Below are 17,217 nucleotides of genomic sequence, written 5' to 3' on the forward strand. Positions count from 1 at the left end.
CTGTCCGTTTCCAACATGCTGGAAAAAAGAAGGAAAACTCGCGCCGGGAGCCACGCCGTCCATAATCTACCTGTCTGGTAACTTCACAACTCTCCGAAGCCACGAAGACAACCGATTTGGTCGTGGTCAGTACGATAACACGAAATTGGGTCAGTTGGGTCCTGTTGCGTACGCCGCGACTCCACTGTTGTCGCGCTGCTCGAGTCTCATTTTGACGGGAAGTACAACGAAAAGAATTAGGTCAAAAGCAACCCTAAACTCTCGTTGAAATTAACGAATAAACATAAACTGGGAACGAAACGCCTCAACTTCATGCTACCAAGGAAGCACAGAAGCGATCACGTGGTCCTTGCTACTATGCCACGAAAGTAAGCCGCTAGGTGGCGCTACTTCATACTCTCGGAGCTAGGGAGGCTGTAGTGAGGGTGGGCGCAACTCAAAACCTGGAGAGCGTTTGCAATTTAATGGCAGCGCCTGAGGGAGAGGATTCGAGAAAGGATATGCGCCAGTGTTGCCTGCAAGAGAGCAGGCGCCCGCTCTGTTGCAACTCTGTTGCTCCATGCGCCTTTCCTCCTCTCGCCTCCCATTGCAAGCAACGAGCGCCTTGGCGCAGCCTCTCTCGCTTCCTTCTCGCTCCGAGAATTGCAAACGTCGAGCGGAGAAAGCAAAGTTGCCAGACAAGCAGCAACGTCTAAGATGGCGGAATTTACCATTTTTCGCGTTAAAAAATACTTAACCTATCGCAACAAAACTGGTGGCTATGGAAAAGTAATCATTTATACCTCTTGTAAATTATTCAAGCACCTTAATGGGCTTTTATGACCCGAGTTAGGAAAGAAAACGACCCTTTGCCCCATAGACTCCCAGCAAACTTTAGCAATTAAATGGCGTCCATGTCCCGTGATCGCCGATCTAGCAGTTGCACCCACCCTCACTTGAGCCTCCCTACTCGGAGCTTATAGCACTGTCAGATTTAGTTCACTCTTGTGATGAAAAAATGAGGAGTAAGAAATTAGAAAATATGCGCGAACCGGAAATGTGCCGGCTGAGTTTCTTGCCAAACAAAAAAAAAAAAAGGGCGAGTTGAGATACGAGTGCAGCGCCCTATACTTTTCTGCACCGGTGCAGGAGGTGAAGATAAATCAAACAAAACTAATCTTAAAAAAAAGGTGGCGAACAAAATTTGATCCCCCCCCCCCTTCTATGAATGGCAAGTGTATATTGTAAAATACAAGAATTGGAGGCAAACGTTTTTTAATGGTTATTTTAACAATCTCAGTGACAGCGAGAGTTTCTTCCCACGTGCCCGAATTATAATAGTAGTAGTGCTTTATGAACGAAAGGCAGAGATTTTAACCCGAACGTCAGTTCTAGTTTGCTACTCTGCCCCGGGGATAGGGAGAGGGGGAAGGAAAGACATAGCAGTGGGGTAGGAATATGAGGTGAAAATTGTCAATGAAGATGATTATGATCTAGTGAATTATGTAAGCAGTCTCATATAAAGTTCTCAGTCATTTAGAGTTTGTCCGAAAGTCCTGTGTCTCTCAGAAATCGTATTAGAGCCTCGGTGGCCTTCATAAACTGTTCGGTTGTGTCCCAGCTGCCAAGCACTTTGAAAGCGCTAAACGGACGCGAATCTATTTTTTGTAATGTTTCTTGAAGCGTTTGGCGTTCTTCCTCGAACTCAACACATTGGCATAATATATGCTCAATTGACCCCTCCACCTCACAGCTGGTGCAATCCCCGCAGATGCGCTGTCCTATTCGACAAAGGAACTGCGGTGTATATGCTACACCTAGTCGCAGTCGGTGCAGAGTTGTCTCCAGTCGTCTTGAAATTCCGGATGGAACGCGAAAGGTTCGTTGGGGGTCTAGAAAGTATAATCTCCGGTCGTGTGTTATTACGTTCATCCAGTGTCCTAATGAAATTGTCTTGGCCAAGGCTTGAACTTTAGCGTTGCTGTCACTTTTGGAGTAAGGTATCAGAATTGAATCGGCACTAATCGTTGACTTGGCGGCTCTGTCTGCTGCATTATTTCCGGGGATGCCACAGTGACCTGGTATCCACTGAGTAGAAATCTGGTGGCCCTTTACGAGGGCTTGATGGCAGAGAGCGGATACCTGATATGCCAGTTGGTCGTACGCATTGCGCTTCATGAAAGTCTGTATTATTTGTAATGCTGACTTTGAGTCACTGAAGATTGTCCATGGTTGCGGTGATCGAGACATAATGTACCGTATTGCTTCTCGTATGGCAGCTAATTCGGAAGCCGTTGATGTCGTTCGATGCCTTATCTTCATCTTGACGGTATGGTTGTGGGCAGGTATGACAACTCCAATTCCAGACAGTGTTTCAGAGGACGACTCATCGGTGTATATATGTGTGGACAAGCCGTATGCTTCATTGATGACTCCTAATGTCAGTTGTTTGAGAACTGGAGATGGAATGGACGTCTTCTTATGTATACCTTTTACGTATAACGTTATTCTCGGCTTCAGAAAGGTCCATGGTGGTATTTCGTCTTTCTGTACAGGAAATAGGTCACTTGGAACAATATTGTGTTTCGTTATCGTTTTGGAGAAGGCAGACTCAGGTCTCTCTGAAGGTAACGTGGCCAGATGGTGGTTCGGATGTCTTGTAAGGTGTCTTAAATGTAATCGTATAGTTTCTTGTATCATATATGCTTCAATGGGATACCTTCGAGCCTCCGCAATTGTCCCGGACGTTGAAGCACACCGTGGCAGCCCTAAGCAGGCGCGTAGAGCTTGGGCTTCAATGCACTGGATAGCTCGTATATTGCTCGCACAGGTGTTGTTCAGAATAGGCAAGTGGTATCTCAGAAGTCCAAGAAAGAAGGCCTCAAACAGTCTCTGTAGGCAGCCTACAGTGGCGCCCCATGTTGTACCACTGATAAATCGCATAAGATGTATTATGAACGTCAATTTCATCTTGAGTCGTGAAACATGAGGCGTCCACGTAAGACCTCTGTACAGAGTGAATCCGAGATAATTATGCTGCCGAACGCTGGGGACTGTTTCTCCACCGATGATAACGGGATATTTCTCCATATGCTTGCGAGAGAATGTCATAGCAGCGGACTTTGAGACGGAGATCTCGATTCCTCGCTTTCTTAGATATTGATGTATTGTCTTCAGAGCACATTGGAGTCTTGCCCGTATCTGGGGTCGTGTTACACCAGACGCCCAGATACAGATATCGTCAGCATAAAGTGATACGTGTACTGTCGATGGCAGTTCTTCAGCAAGATTAATCACGACTGTATTGAATAAAATTGGGCTTAGTACACCGCCCTGTGGTACCCCTCTTGTTATGACATGTGATGTAGTGTTTCCATTGCAGGTAGATATGTAAATATTTCTCCTCGTCAAGTAACTCTTCAACCAGGAGTACATGCTCCCCCCAATACCAAGATCTTCTAAGGCGTGTAGGACGGCCTCATGAGTCACGTTGTCATATGCGCCTTTGATGTCAAGAAATACAGCTGTGGTGAGACGTCTCCGTGTCCTCTGTTGTTCTACAAATGATACCAGATCGATAACACCATCTATAGAACTTCGGCCGCGTCGGAAACCAGACATTATTTCTGGATAATAATTGTTATTCTCTAGGTACCATTCTAGGCGAGAATTCATCATTCTTTCCATTATTTTCCCCATGCAACTAGATAGTGCTATTGGCCTGTAAGACGCAATATCGTATGGTGACTTTCCAGGCTTGAGAATGGGTACGATACGTGTTGTCTTCCATGTTGAGGGTATCTGACCCGTCTCCCACGAAAGATTGAAAAAATCAAGGAGTTGCTTTCGGCTTCGAGAGCCAAGATTTCCAAGTGCACTGTACGTGATTTCATCAGGTCCTGGGGTCGAAGCCCGCTTTGCCGTTGCCAGGGCTGCCCGGAGCTCTTCCTGCGTAAAGGGCAGGTTCATTCTCTCGTCGGATGATGATGGTACACGCCCTTGTAGAGAAGCATTAGTTATGTTAGAGGCCGCTTGATTTTGGGTTAGGTAGCGGCAGAAAGTTTCGGCAGCATCGATTTCAGATACATTCAGGTGCAGAGATAAGGCGCGGAAAGGATATCGTTGTTGGACTGCTCGTTGACCTCGTGCAATTCGCCAAATCCCCGTAAGTGGTTTTCTGGGATCAAATTTTGAACACTTCGTTCTCCATTTGGCAGTTCCAAGTTTTTGGAAGCGTCGACTTATCTTTTTCTGTGTTCTGCGAGATTCACGGAGATCCTTCCTGTCTTTGGTCCTCCTGTATCGCCTTTCCGCACGGCGACGGACAGCTCGCAGATGCTCATATTCCCCGTCGATTGCAGTTCGGGTTGTGGGAACGCTGTAGCTTCTTGTCGCAGCTTTTGTTGCAGCGACAATTGCAGTGCTGAATTCATGCAAACTGGTAGAAGACGTGCAGAAGTCCTCCATCGACGCTTGATAGTTCTGCCAGTTTGTGCGATGAATAACGTGGCGAACATTTTGTCTTGAAAATTCTTTTATGATGGTGTAGGTTGGAATATGATCACTTCCGCGGGTTTCAATATCTGAGAACCAGGTAGTGTAAGGAAGCAGTTCACGAGAAACGAAAGTAAGGTCGAGGCAACTGCTATACGTAGTGCCACGTAGGTACGTTGGGCAGCCGTCATTAAGAATATTTAGATGGTGTAGGTTCAGGCAATCGGCAAGTTTTTCACCTCGACGATTAATATGGCTGCCGCCCCAGAGTGGGTGGTGAGCGTTAAAATCTCCTGATATGACGTAAGGTGAAGTACACGTCTTTAGTACACCCTCAAACTGGACTTCGTCGAATTTTGCACGGGGCGATATGTATGCCGCTATCACAGAAATGATGTGCGGACCATTTTTTACTGTTGCACACGCATATTCATTGCTTGCATGTTCTGGGACGTAATGATTGATGTAAGTAAGGTCCTTCCGAATAGCAAGCATGACGCGGCTGGGCCCATTGGATCGGAGGGATTTAAATGTGTCGTATCCTGATAGCCTGAAATTTTTCGGAAGTCCTGGTTCACATATCACAATGATGGGGAAATTATGTTAGTACGTAAATTGTCGAAAATCTGACATATGTGTTTGAAGTCCTCTGGCATTCCATTGGAAGACCGTTGAGTCCTTAATAAGATTTTCTATTGATGTGCTGCCCATTTTCGCGCATTGAGGTTGTTGTTTATCTGGATAGGTTAGTTAAGAGAGGCATAATATAGTCCAATACTTGCAGAGCAAAGCCTGCCACTGGAGACGTACATTGCGCGAGGAATTCTCGTATGTATTTCTCCGCAGTCAGGATGATGGCGGACCAGATACCAAAGGATGTCGGTGATGACCGAGCTGGCTCCTTCGTTGGTGTTGTTTGTTTGCTCGAGAATTCTCCAGTTAATGCTTTTCTGTAGGACGTTCCTTGTTTGCCTCTTTCATTTGTGTTAGGGTGCTCGTTGCTACCCTGAGGGACCTCCGTCACGTTGTGGGCTGCATCTCGAAAAGCCCGTACTTGGGTCAAGCTTTCATGTTGCGCTGGCATCTTGCCCACCGCAGATAAAATTGCACCATTTTCCTGATTGGTATTGGCGTTGTCCGTGTTTACACGTCGATTATGCAAAGACTGTTGGGTTCTCTTGTTCTGTTGATGCATAGTTTCGGCCGCCGTTTGTGACTTAAAGGTGTCCGAGACAGTGCTTCGAGCAGTCTTATAGTCCATTTTCGTGACTTGGCGAAGGCGACGTACTTCCAGTTCTTTTTTCCACTTTGCACATTGATGTGAAGTTGCCTCATGTTGCTTACCACAGTTACAGCATCGGACAGTTGTTCCATCGTTGCAGTCAGTTCGCTGGTGTGGTCCAGAGCAGCGCGAGCATGTCGGTGAGTTCCTGCACATAGCCTGGATATGTCCGAAACGCAAACAAAGATGACATTGAATAGGCTTTTCCACAAATGGTTCCACTCTGTGTCGTACCAGACCCAGTAGAACATGTTCAGGAAGGCTTGCACATGTGAAGGTTATCACAACTGTGGTTGATGTTCCAAGCCGGTGAGCAGAGGCAATGGGTGTGTCATTGTCTGTCTTCAGGTGTTCTCGTATTTCGGCGATATCGATTCCGGTATCGACCCCCTTAATGACTCCAGTTGCCTGAGTCTGTGAGCGAGGTTCAAAAGCCCTGACTGCAGTTCCCAGCAGGAATCTCATTTTCAGCAGAGATGCGCAGCTTTCAGAGTTGCGAGTGTCAACGGACATCAGGTTAAGTCGGTGATTTGGGCGAATACGAATGATGCCGGCTGGTGCTTTTGACTCAAGTAGCTCTGTTAGCTTTATCTCATTGAGGTTCGTGATGACTTTTGTCTGGTCCACAGGTGTGAAGATGACCGTAAGAGTCGATGGTGGAGCGTCGATGGACACGATTGTGCTACTGGTCGAGGATTCGGATTTGGCTTTTCGAAATCGCTTCTTTGCTTTCCTGGAAATCACGGTGCTGAAGCCCTCATCGTCAGTTGTCATACTATCGGCATCTGAGAAGTCCGGTGCGTGCTGCCCAGGGGTTAAGGAGTCGAGGGTCATTTTAGCGGCAGGTGTTAACGATCCGTCCTCGTTCGTGAACTCGCCTTCCATCGATGTGGATGGCGGGTTGGTTGCTTCTGCCTGGAACATTGCAACTGGTTCGGTCGTACTGTTCATAGGGGCCGGGGGCGGGTGGTCTCCAATTCCGGAGGGCATGCCGGGTCCAAGATCGGTGGATAGTGACCTCGGAGCCCGCAGTTATGGCTTTTGAACAATTATTTAGACAAAAAATACCAGAGAACGCTGAAAGGCCGCTTCAACGTCGAAACACTTCGTCGTCTTTTTCCGAATTATAATAGCGACGCAGGAATATATACCTAATAATTTATACTTCTCATAAAAAAAAATATATCTAAACTAAAATCTTTCGAATGACCGCGTGATTAGTACATTTTTGTTCTTTGTTGCCGACCTTCTAATCAAAGGTTAATTTACTGTACGTGTTCGCAATTCGCTATTCCTGATGATATATTCTCCTAAAGGGTCAAATATGCTGCGCAGTTTATCACACTTTTTTTGCATCATCGTATGAGGACTGTTGACGGCCGCAACCTTGAAAAAAATGAAAGCTCAGCAAAAACGAGCCCGGGTCTACTACCACCGAATTTAATAAAGCCCAGAGAAATTGCGAGACAACAAAAAATAAATGGGAGAGGTTGTACTAATTAACTTTCGAGAAGGGATTTAATAAGGCCCAACTTTGTTCAGTACACGACTCGTTGTACCTACGAACGCAATAGGAAAGGGGAGTCGAAAAAGGCAGTGCGAGGGCACGTTGGCTACTGCGAACATTTCCCTGGAGAATTCCTTGGGGCAAACTCTGTTGACGCAATTTCGCTTCGTTGAATCGCAGTATGCAAAGGTTAGGCTGTAGAGGTTGGACGATATTAAATGCCCAAAAACAAGAAATTACTAAAAAAAAACATTGAGTATGGTTCTTAAACTGGTAGACAAAGATGAATTTGGCTACTACGGCAAAAAGGAAAAAAGTAAGTGGTAACTAGATATTTGCGATGTCTTTATTTTCATTTTTATAGCTATACACAACATTCTAGAGCTTTTCAGCCTCGCGAAAGCAGTCATTGGCCTGTGGACGGGTGCATATTTAATCCCCCAAACAACTGTTCTGTTTTTTTTTTGTTTTTTTTTTTATGTAGTCTGATTAAAAACGATTGACATTGGAATATTGGCTGGAGAGAGCTACTGCGCGTGATCAAACTGCGTTTCCTAGCTAATTTGATAAAGATGGTAGCGGTGCGTGGAAGTCGATTTCCCATTGGAATTACTGTCACTTGGTATGGGGGACAACTACAAGAACAAACATAAATAGCATTCGATTACTTTAAAAAAAAGAAAGATATTGCGTTACATTGCAGATTGTCTGCATAACTACAATACTGATTCCTTATTTCATAAATATAAAGGAAGTCGCGTAGAACACTACTATGAGTTCCACCTACCTCATTCAATTCGTTTCTCGTAATCTACGTGTGTGAATTTTTTTATATTGCACTTCCAAACTAACTTTACATAAAATCACTATCAATACATGTTTTACAGAGAAATGGTTGGTCCCTCGAAATCGCGCAAACTATAATCTTCATTCACTTCACCTACAACATTCCGAGATTCTTAAATAAATGGCATGTTCATAGTAGCAATGTTTTCACTCTTCCTAAAGATAAACTTCGCGCATAGTTTGCCATAGAAAATTATTCATTTTTCCAATTCACATGTTGGCTTGACGTTGTGGTAAACTGTGAAGTGTGAATATTGTACTAATTTGTAATATCATACTTTACAGACTGTGTTGTGATTCTTTAGTGAAGCTGCTGCTGTCGTTGTTACGGGACCCCAAACCCCGTCATGCTGCTTATATAGCAGCTTTTTGTCTGGAGGTCCCTCCAGTGTACACCTGGAAAAATAAAGCTTGAACAGAATTAAATTGAACTGGTGATTGGAATGGTCTTACGGTCCAGTTTTCTTCGTCTGGTCATGCGAATTCGGGCTCCTCGAGCGGTGACAAGATGCTTTCAAAAAGGGGTGAAGAAAGAGTATGGAGAGAGCCAAAAGAAAACAAAGAAAGAGATGAACAGATGCCGCCGTAAAATAAAAGGTAGCACAAGTTTGCTTTACACACTTCGGCAGAGCGAACGGTGATGGAGAAAAGAGGAAAAAGAGCCACTCGCCTCGACTCTGTCCGGCGTTCCCTCTGCTAAAGTGAACAAAAGTGGTGGAATTCGTGGGACGAGGTTGTACTGCTTATTTTGAACCTGCCATAGATTGTATACTTCGTTCCACGTAGAGCCACTAAATGAGCTACGATTAGCGTATCGGCACTCCGTTCCCCGATCTGCTGGCGGGCGCCGCCATCTTGGTACTTGGTGCAGAACGGACGCAATAGTCGATTGTCACAATTCAAAAATGCGACTTCCTGAGCTTTGGATATGGTGCTATATAGGAAACTCAGGTGATGTTGTTTCGCTCTGTCGCGAACAGTTTTAACATTTCTGGAAGACGGGAAAGCGTTTCCAGTGATTTCAGATAAAGTTTCGGATAACTGGCAACCATGATTTTATGGCACAATATGGCCAAGTGTCGTTACTCCGAAGAGTAGCTTATTTAGTGGCTCTAGTTTCACCACAAAAGGATAGCACGTTAAAATGACATCTCAGATTCAAGATATTTACGCATCTAGATGTCGCCACCACTCTGGCTTGGCAAAAGATGCCTTGAAAGCCAAGTCAATCCGACGTGCCTTCTTGCGCTTTCGCCGACGACTCCTCAGCGTGAAATGACCGCTATTCCACTTCTGCTTCATATTCTTTTCTTATGGTGTGTCGACACACTATTCTCTCGCATAACTTTGAGTGGGAATTCAGAAGCGAATACGTTGTGTGCATGGGGTTTAGAAGAACTGGTCACAAGCCAACTCGTCACAAGCCAACTCGTCATAGGGGAACTGGTCATAGCGGACATCTCGTCATAGGCCATCTCGTGCACGCGGAACTCGTAACGGCGGAGAGCTGGACTTCTGTCAATTTCATTAAAATTTGTCGCGCGCGCAGGATGCGCCTCCAAGGCTTCATTTGCCTAGTTTACTATGCGTCATATTCGTTTTTTTTTTTTCACAAATTATAACAAGTAGAAAAACAAATAGGCGTTCTACCAAGTGCGCATCTCGTTTTTCCGGATTTGAACCGGTAAAAAAAAAGTCTTAAAATTAAAAGAATAAAAAAGTGAAAGCCGTTTACAACTAATTAGAGCGCAGCTCTTGAGGAGGAGGAGGAGGGAAGGGTACTGGGGGGGGGGGGGGGTCAACTCACCGGGGGGAGGGGACACGTGACCTGGGGGTCACGTGACGATGACAATGCTGATGATGTCATGAGTGACGTCACTAGTGACGTCATCAGTGACGATGACGATGCGGATACCGATGACGTCATTAGTGACGTCACTGATGACGTCATCAGTGATGATGACGATGACGATGCGGATGTCGGTGACGTAATCAGTGACGTCACTTATGACGTCATCAGTGATGATTGCGATGCGGATGCCGGTGACGTCATCAGCGACGTCACTGATGACGTCATCAGTGATGATGACAATGCGGATGTCGGTGACGTCATCAGTGACGTCGCTAATGACGTCGTCAGTGATGATGACGATGACGATGCGGATGCCGGTGACGTCATCAGTCATCAGTGACGATGACGTCATCGGGGTCACGTGACCTCGGGGAGGGGTCACGTGACCTCGGGGGGGTGACGTGCCCCCCCCCCCCCCCCCGAGGTCACGTGACCCCGGGGGGCTCGCGCGGTGCATTATGGGACATTTGGCATTATGGGACATCGGCGTCGGCGTAACCGCGCGGTTACGCCGACGCCGCTCAAGCCGGAAACGGGCGCCAAAGAGCTGCGCTCTAAAACACGAAGGTTCACGCAAAAGAGTGCTTAGGGTGCGCACCTGACTTCGCCGGTACGAAGATAAAGAGGGGACACCGAGACCGCTATGGACACGAAATCATCGAGAACGCAAAAAAAAGAAAAGAACGTGTCATCGACATCCTTAAGTCCATAGATACGTGAAGTGAAATTTTCCAGGCCGGAACTGCAAAGAGTGTGCAACTCTCTGTAGAAATTGGACAGTCATGGATCATCCGCCCTTGCCCCTTCGTTTCCGCGGCCTTGTAGCTACCCATGGCAAAATACCAGTGTTCAAGAAGAGGTTTACTTAATAACTAAAAATGAGCTCGTCGGTGCATAGATACGAATACTTGAAAGGATAAAACACAGAGGACGGGGTCGGAAACGGGACTTTTTTTATTGAGCGACGACATAGAATGGCACAGACAATAAAATCGCCCCCAAATATTTCAACGTTCTGGGAGAACTAAAAGAGAAAAAACTGTTAAAAGGGAAAGAAAATTTACTATAAATATAAAAGTTTAAAAAGCGCTGGCGTCACGACGAGGTATCAGTAATCTAGTCGTATCCGTTGTTGGGAATTCGACCTCTGTCTTTGTCAGTGATAATGAGGGTAACAAACTTTCTTTACCTTTACTGATCACAGACAAAGACAGTCGTCGAATTTCTACAACACTAGAGATGACTAGATTACTGATACCTCGCCGTGACGCTAGTGTTTCGTAAACTTTTAAATTTATAGTACATTTCTCTTAGGAACTGTCAACAATATTTCTGCACCTTCATTATCACTGACAATGACAGAGATCGAGTTTCTTGCACCAGAGACAATTAGATTGCTGATGCCTCGTTGTGATGCCAGCGCTTTTTAAACTTTTTTTATGTTTATAGTAAATTCCATTTTCTTTTTAACAATTTTCTCTTTTCCTTCTTCGAGAACGTTGAAAGCTTTGGGGAGCAGCTTTATAGCCAGTGCCATTTTTGTGTTGCTCAATGAAAGAAGTCCCGTTTCCGTCCCCGTCCTTCATGTTTTATCCTTTCAAGTATTCGTAGAGGTTTCATGTTCACCTGGTATTTTCCCGTCATCTTCAGGCGTGCTTCTGAGGCGGTTTTTTCAATTCTGTACCCCCCGCAGGCGCAGAGGACGTGTTCCCTTTATAAATATGTTTACGTAAGGAGCATTCAGAAGATTCGGCTTTACCAATTTTATAAAGATATTATTCGCTATGTAAAACGCTGAGCAGCAAATTATGTAACACCGTCTTTCCTTCTCTTAACCCTGGGAGCTTACATGCGTATCGGGGAATCGGTTACCGAGCGTGTTGAAGCACCGTAGTTCGGAGCACGTGGAGCGAACGCTCCCAATATCGAACCCAGGGTCCTACAGGTTCAATAGACCTATTCCGAAACCCGACGCGCCTCCTCGCGTCGTAATGCCACGTTATGCATTGTGGGAGTCAGCGGGAAGCAAAATCCACACGCGCTCCGCTCCTGGCCCACAGCTTCCCAGAGTGCAACGCGCGCGGTGACGTATTTATGGAAGTAGTCTGTGCTCACCGTGCCCGTTTCGTTTTCGATTAGCGTCTTGCCCGGCATGCGGTCGTGTACCACTACTGCGCCCGCTACTGTATAGTCCACGTTTAAGGCCCTAAGCTAGCATGCAGTGATACTGCACTAATTAAATTTCTCGCCTAGCGGAAACGCCAGACGCCCGTTTGGGGCTTTCTCAATTCCCGCTGTCCTGACCCTAAACAAACAAACAAACAAACAAATGACCCATCAAACACATACGCACAAGCACACACACCCACACACGCACGATTCTATGCCTATCGAAGTTTCGGCAACAAAAACTAACTCCTTGTCGCGCAAACAAAAATAAAAGGCTTTGTTCGTTTGTCTTTGGGAACTAGATACCCTTTCCCGGGTAGCGACGGGAAAATGATATATCGATTAAAGTCTGTTGTGGCCGTTAACTTCTAAGTTCAAAAAGTTTGGGTGGAGCAACTTCGCCGTGCTGCAAAAATTGAGAGTGTCCCTTGTTGTGACGGTCGCGTACGACGTTTACGCCTCCGCTCCGCGGACGGAGGTCGAGAGACCATTGTCGATCATGACGGCCTGTTTAAGTTGAACTTGACCCGGCTCGAACTGCGCTTCCTTGGAAGGCTCTTCGACTGCAGCGTCTTTAACGTCCTATCCCGCTCGTGAATCTAAAGCGGTGCCGAAGTGGCGACACATTGCGTCAGAGAAGCCGCCGAGTCGTGCTGTCAAACCGCAAATGATACTGGTTTGCATATACTGCTTACCATCGAGTACTTTTACCGAATATATATTCTCATTAAACGGCCAATTACAAAACCTAACATAGGAAAACATAATTAAAGGGGGTATTTTAATGCTAAGAGTAGTGTTTGGGGAAAAGAGAACAGATGAACGAGGAGGAGAACTCATTGAAATTATGTTGGATGATAACCTAACAACCATAAACAAAAGTAACTTTATGCCTACTTTCGAAACAATTGATGGTAAAAGTTGGGCAGACATAATGTTAATACACTCAAATATGTCATCAGCATAAGTCTTTTGAAAAGTTTTGGAAACTGCTTCTTTCAGTGACCACCGGTACATATCCTTTTCTCTATATTACGAAAAAAGAATACCAGTAAAACAATTAACTAAAAAAGTAGAAATGCACTGAACAAATAAAATTTATGACGAGTGTTGGTTCAAACAAATAGGCATAACACCAACAAGCTCAGTTTTAAAGTAAAAATAATATTAAATATATGTTTTATAAAATTCCAAATATATACAAACAAATGTATGCGTAATGTCAAACTTACATACAAGACACACCCTCGGAGGACAAACGAATTAGACATCATGAGAAAAAAAAGGGAAGAGCTCTTAGACGCCGTTATCAAAGGTGTAAAAATGCGGATTTAAAATGAACGTTCAAAAAAGCTTATTATGAATTTCTTAAAGATTATATAGAACAAATTTCTAATGCAAAAGAAACCTCATGGCGAATATTTTGTACACACAACGCACAATAAAATATATTTTAATTACCTTATGAAACGGCCTTTGAAAAACTCAGAAAACCAATTATAATTCTATTCGTACTTAAAGAAAATAGTATACATCGCTTCACCTCAAGTCTAACCGGACACTTCGATGCCTCTGAGCCAATGAAGCAACGTCACAAGTACATCGTAACGTTACGGGTTTGATATCACCGCCTGAACTAATCACGCAAAGCAAAAACAACGTGTTTTTCGTCTCCAATGTGCGAAGAAACTAAAGCGATAGCTCTAGCATCGTCGCGCAATGCGGGTAAAATGGTACCGTCACGCACTACACGAGGACGGAAGTGCGATGTGGTTAATTCTCATAGCCGTCGTGGCTGGCGTCGTGGGTGCCACTGACGACTGTCACCAGTGATCCGTGAAATGGGTGAGCGCGGTGAGAGTTTCTAAGACCATTCAACGTTACGCGTAGCAACTGTCGATACTGCCAAAGTGGGATTTCGCATAAAAAGAAGAATGTTGGAAAACTAGTCTTTCAAGCAGACGACACGACGAATCTCCCTTCGTAGCGCAATTTTCGGGGGGCCGCCGGAGCTCGTATTCGTCTTTTTTGTCACGTTTAACAGCGTTTCCCGCCTTACTTCGTAACGTGTCGTCTTGTGATTTGCATGCCATCATTATCTGCACAACGTCTGCAGTAAATTTGTAACAGGTTTTGACTATTTTCACCATCGGCATACTGGATGCGTTTGAAAGGAGAGGCGCCACAGGAATAAGCGTTTGCCTTGAGCCACGCTGATTATGTAGGTGACAAAGTCAGCACGAGGGTTGAGGACCTAATTACCTATGAACACTCAAGTTTTCTCAGTGATATATAGTGGCAGAAGTTCCAAATAAGTAGCGCAATATGTACTTATGTGTGGTGGTATTTATTATTGGGCATGTAGGATCTTGACAAAAATAAAGTTCCAAGGGAGCAACTAAGCGTGTTTCCTGAAAGCTTCGTGCTCTGTCTTCAATAAAAATCTAAAACAGTTGCTTTTGATTATATGAGAGAACACGTGGATATATAGGTAACGAATTTTTAATTTTTATTTTATCTGATCCTATAGATTATGGTAACTTCAACATCGGGCGTTGTTTTTATTCAGGGTATTACACCAAAATGTGTTGGACGTTCATAATACCTTTTTGCGATATAAAGACTAGATTAATTGATCAGCTTATGTATCAATTTAAAAAAATGCACACGGTGCTTGCTTCAATGTGTGCAGTCATTCAAGTGCTTGAGCGAATTTCTTAAGACGTAGAACTCAATTAATTTACTTCGACTATTTTAACAGAGATGTCGGGACTACCTTGGTGAGAATACCGTCACATGCAGCTTCAGATTACCTAGGACCCTCAATGTGTGATATGTAACTACTAAGATTAAAAGCTTTAGAGGAAACACACGAAGACGACGAGTACCTCGTCGCCTCCGTGCTCGATTGGATCCACCGGATCGTAGCGCCGACTTCGGTCGGGGTATAAAAGCGTCGATACTCTAAGCCTTATTCGGAGGCTCCACTGAAGACGACTCACCGACAACGGAGAGATGAACGGTCGTGGTGTTCGCTTCCCGGCCGTCCCGGTAGGCCACCGTGCACACGTACGTTCCCGAGTCCACCAGGGTCACGCGCCCGATCTTGAGCAGTGCCGGGTCGTTGTGGATGGAGAAGTAGGAACGCGTCGCCCAGTCGGCGTCCACGACGTGCTCCGCCTGCCAGACGTCGCCACCGCGCCCACGGCCGTCCACGGCGTAAATCTGGCGGGGTGAAGGCCCGTCCACCCTGGACCACCGAAGCGCCAACACCGGGGAGGAGGTGCCTTCGCCGCCGCTACCGGCAGCGTGCCCGAGAGGACACAGCAGCGTGGCCTGGGCACCGCTGCGCACTCGAACGATAGGGGTCGGTCCTGGTGTCTGATTCTCGGTCTCGTCTGTAAGAGAAAAGCGTGACTTTAGTTCAATGTCTCTTAGTTGTCTCTGCTGCCATAGCCTCCTCTACATTCCGTTCGCAGCTAAGCGAACAGGACGGTGGAAGCTAAACTTCGTTTCACCTGAGACCCAGGCGCAGCCGACGCTACGAGCTGATGGGAGGAATCAGACAGCGTCAAAACGTACCATCGTAGTATTTGTCATTTTAATGCGTGAGCATTAGTGCCCTGGTACATGCCCTGAACTTGGAAATGGTCGGAGCACACGTTTATAGAGTTTGCAATGTCGCCACAGGGAAGCGCCACAGCCCCACGTATTACCAAGCAACCGAAGCTCGTCGCCGACGTCCCCCTTCGCCGATTTCGGCGCCACGCAGTGGGGCACGGCGGGTGTATCACTGGGGTGCGGGTTAACCCACCACCAGAACCAGTGACACCCTTCCCGTTCCCTCCCCGTTCACGCCGTTACACCGCGACAGTCGGCGGATCGCTCATTACAAAATATTAACCCACCTTGGGCCATTCGTAGACGCCGCCTTGCGGCGCAACGCCGGCGGCCTAAGTACCCCCCTAGCCCCGCTACCCCCCCCCCCCCCCCCCCCTTTTTTGCATCTCGGTTGCTAGGTGTGACGTCACACGGCCTGCTTACGGGTGCGCGCTTTCGACGATCTCGGAAGCTAGTGCTGCCGGCTTTAGGGACATATGCACGCACACGGGACGCGGTTCCGTTCAGTGGCCTGCCACGCCGCTTTTGACGCGCTGTCATCTTACTATGTGACAGGGCCGTAAGCGCACGGTAGCGTCCCCCCTGTATGCGCGACATGTATGCACAACCACGAAATGGCTCTGTCGTTTTCCACGCTTCGGGAGAACCTCTTTCATGCACGTGCTAAGTGGCATGATCTGCCTGCACCAGGCAGAACAGGGATTTCGGGAAGATTCACACAGCGGAAAAGTGCTCAGAGGCTGCGTTCACCATGCGGTCTTATATATAACCGCTGCGCGAAATGCTCACGCATTTCTCCTTTGCTGACTTTTCCCCATAGAAATGCATTGCCGGAAGTCAATTTTTGACTGGTTGCTGTATGCTTCAATTTCCGACAGCACACTAGAGCCAGCTGAACCTCTAGCTTACATTATAATAACCCCATTCGTCAGACAGAGTCGTCTCTGATCCGACTGAAGCCATCCCTCATGGGGTGGCTTCATTTCACCATGGAGGTGAAATTCCCCTACAACATGTGGCTTGCCACCTTCCCAGATGTAAAAGGTTTCTGCATGGTGAAGGATTCTTATAGGGTGTACAGGCTGAACAGTGAACATAACTACTATTTCCGACTTCTGGGGCAAGTGGCCCTGTCCGGCTGGAGCTGGAGATACTTTGTAGTGTACACCAAGTATATTTTGATTGGGAAAAGGATCCCATTTTGTCGGTCTCATTGGGTCATGTGCAAGGAAGTCATGTACGAGTTTTAGTTTGACACTTTTCTGCCTTACTTAGCGCGAGAGTAGAAGCAGTAGAAGCATGCCTACTTTCTTGAGCTTGAATCTAATTCCAGTCATCCTATCGACACACATTGCAACCGCCTAGTTCTCCTATATTTATATTTCTCTGAAAACTCCCGAGCTCTCTATATCATTTCAAAGGTCCTGCTAAATAGCAATATATGGCCTTAAGATATGCTGTAGCACA

General features: G+C 46.1%; 1 protein-coding gene across 1 annotated transcript; it reads right to left on the bottom strand.

Moving 5' to 3' along the window:
- Positions 1-1,788: 1,788 nt before the first annotated feature.
- On the bottom strand, positions 1,789-16,543 carry LOC121835449 (the record flags this gene model as incomplete). The annotated part of the gene is made up of 3 exons (XM_042289650.1): positions 16,540-16,543; positions 15,136-15,527; positions 1,789-2,949 (listed from the first exon to the last, which is right to left on the bottom strand). Coding segments are annotated over exons 1-3 (1,557 nt in total), but the record flags the coding sequence as incomplete, so codon positions are not given.
- Between the last annotated feature and the right edge of the window lie 674 nt (positions 16,544-17,217).

This window comes from Ixodes scapularis, unplaced genomic scaffold (genome assembly GCF_016920785.2).
Source record: "Ixodes scapularis isolate PalLabHiFi unplaced genomic scaffold, ASM1692078v2 PGA_scaffold13__105_contigs__length_92229423, whole genome shotgun sequence".
In the NCBI taxonomy this organism is placed as follows: Eukaryota; Metazoa; Arthropoda; class Arachnida; order Ixodida; family Ixodidae; genus Ixodes; species Ixodes scapularis.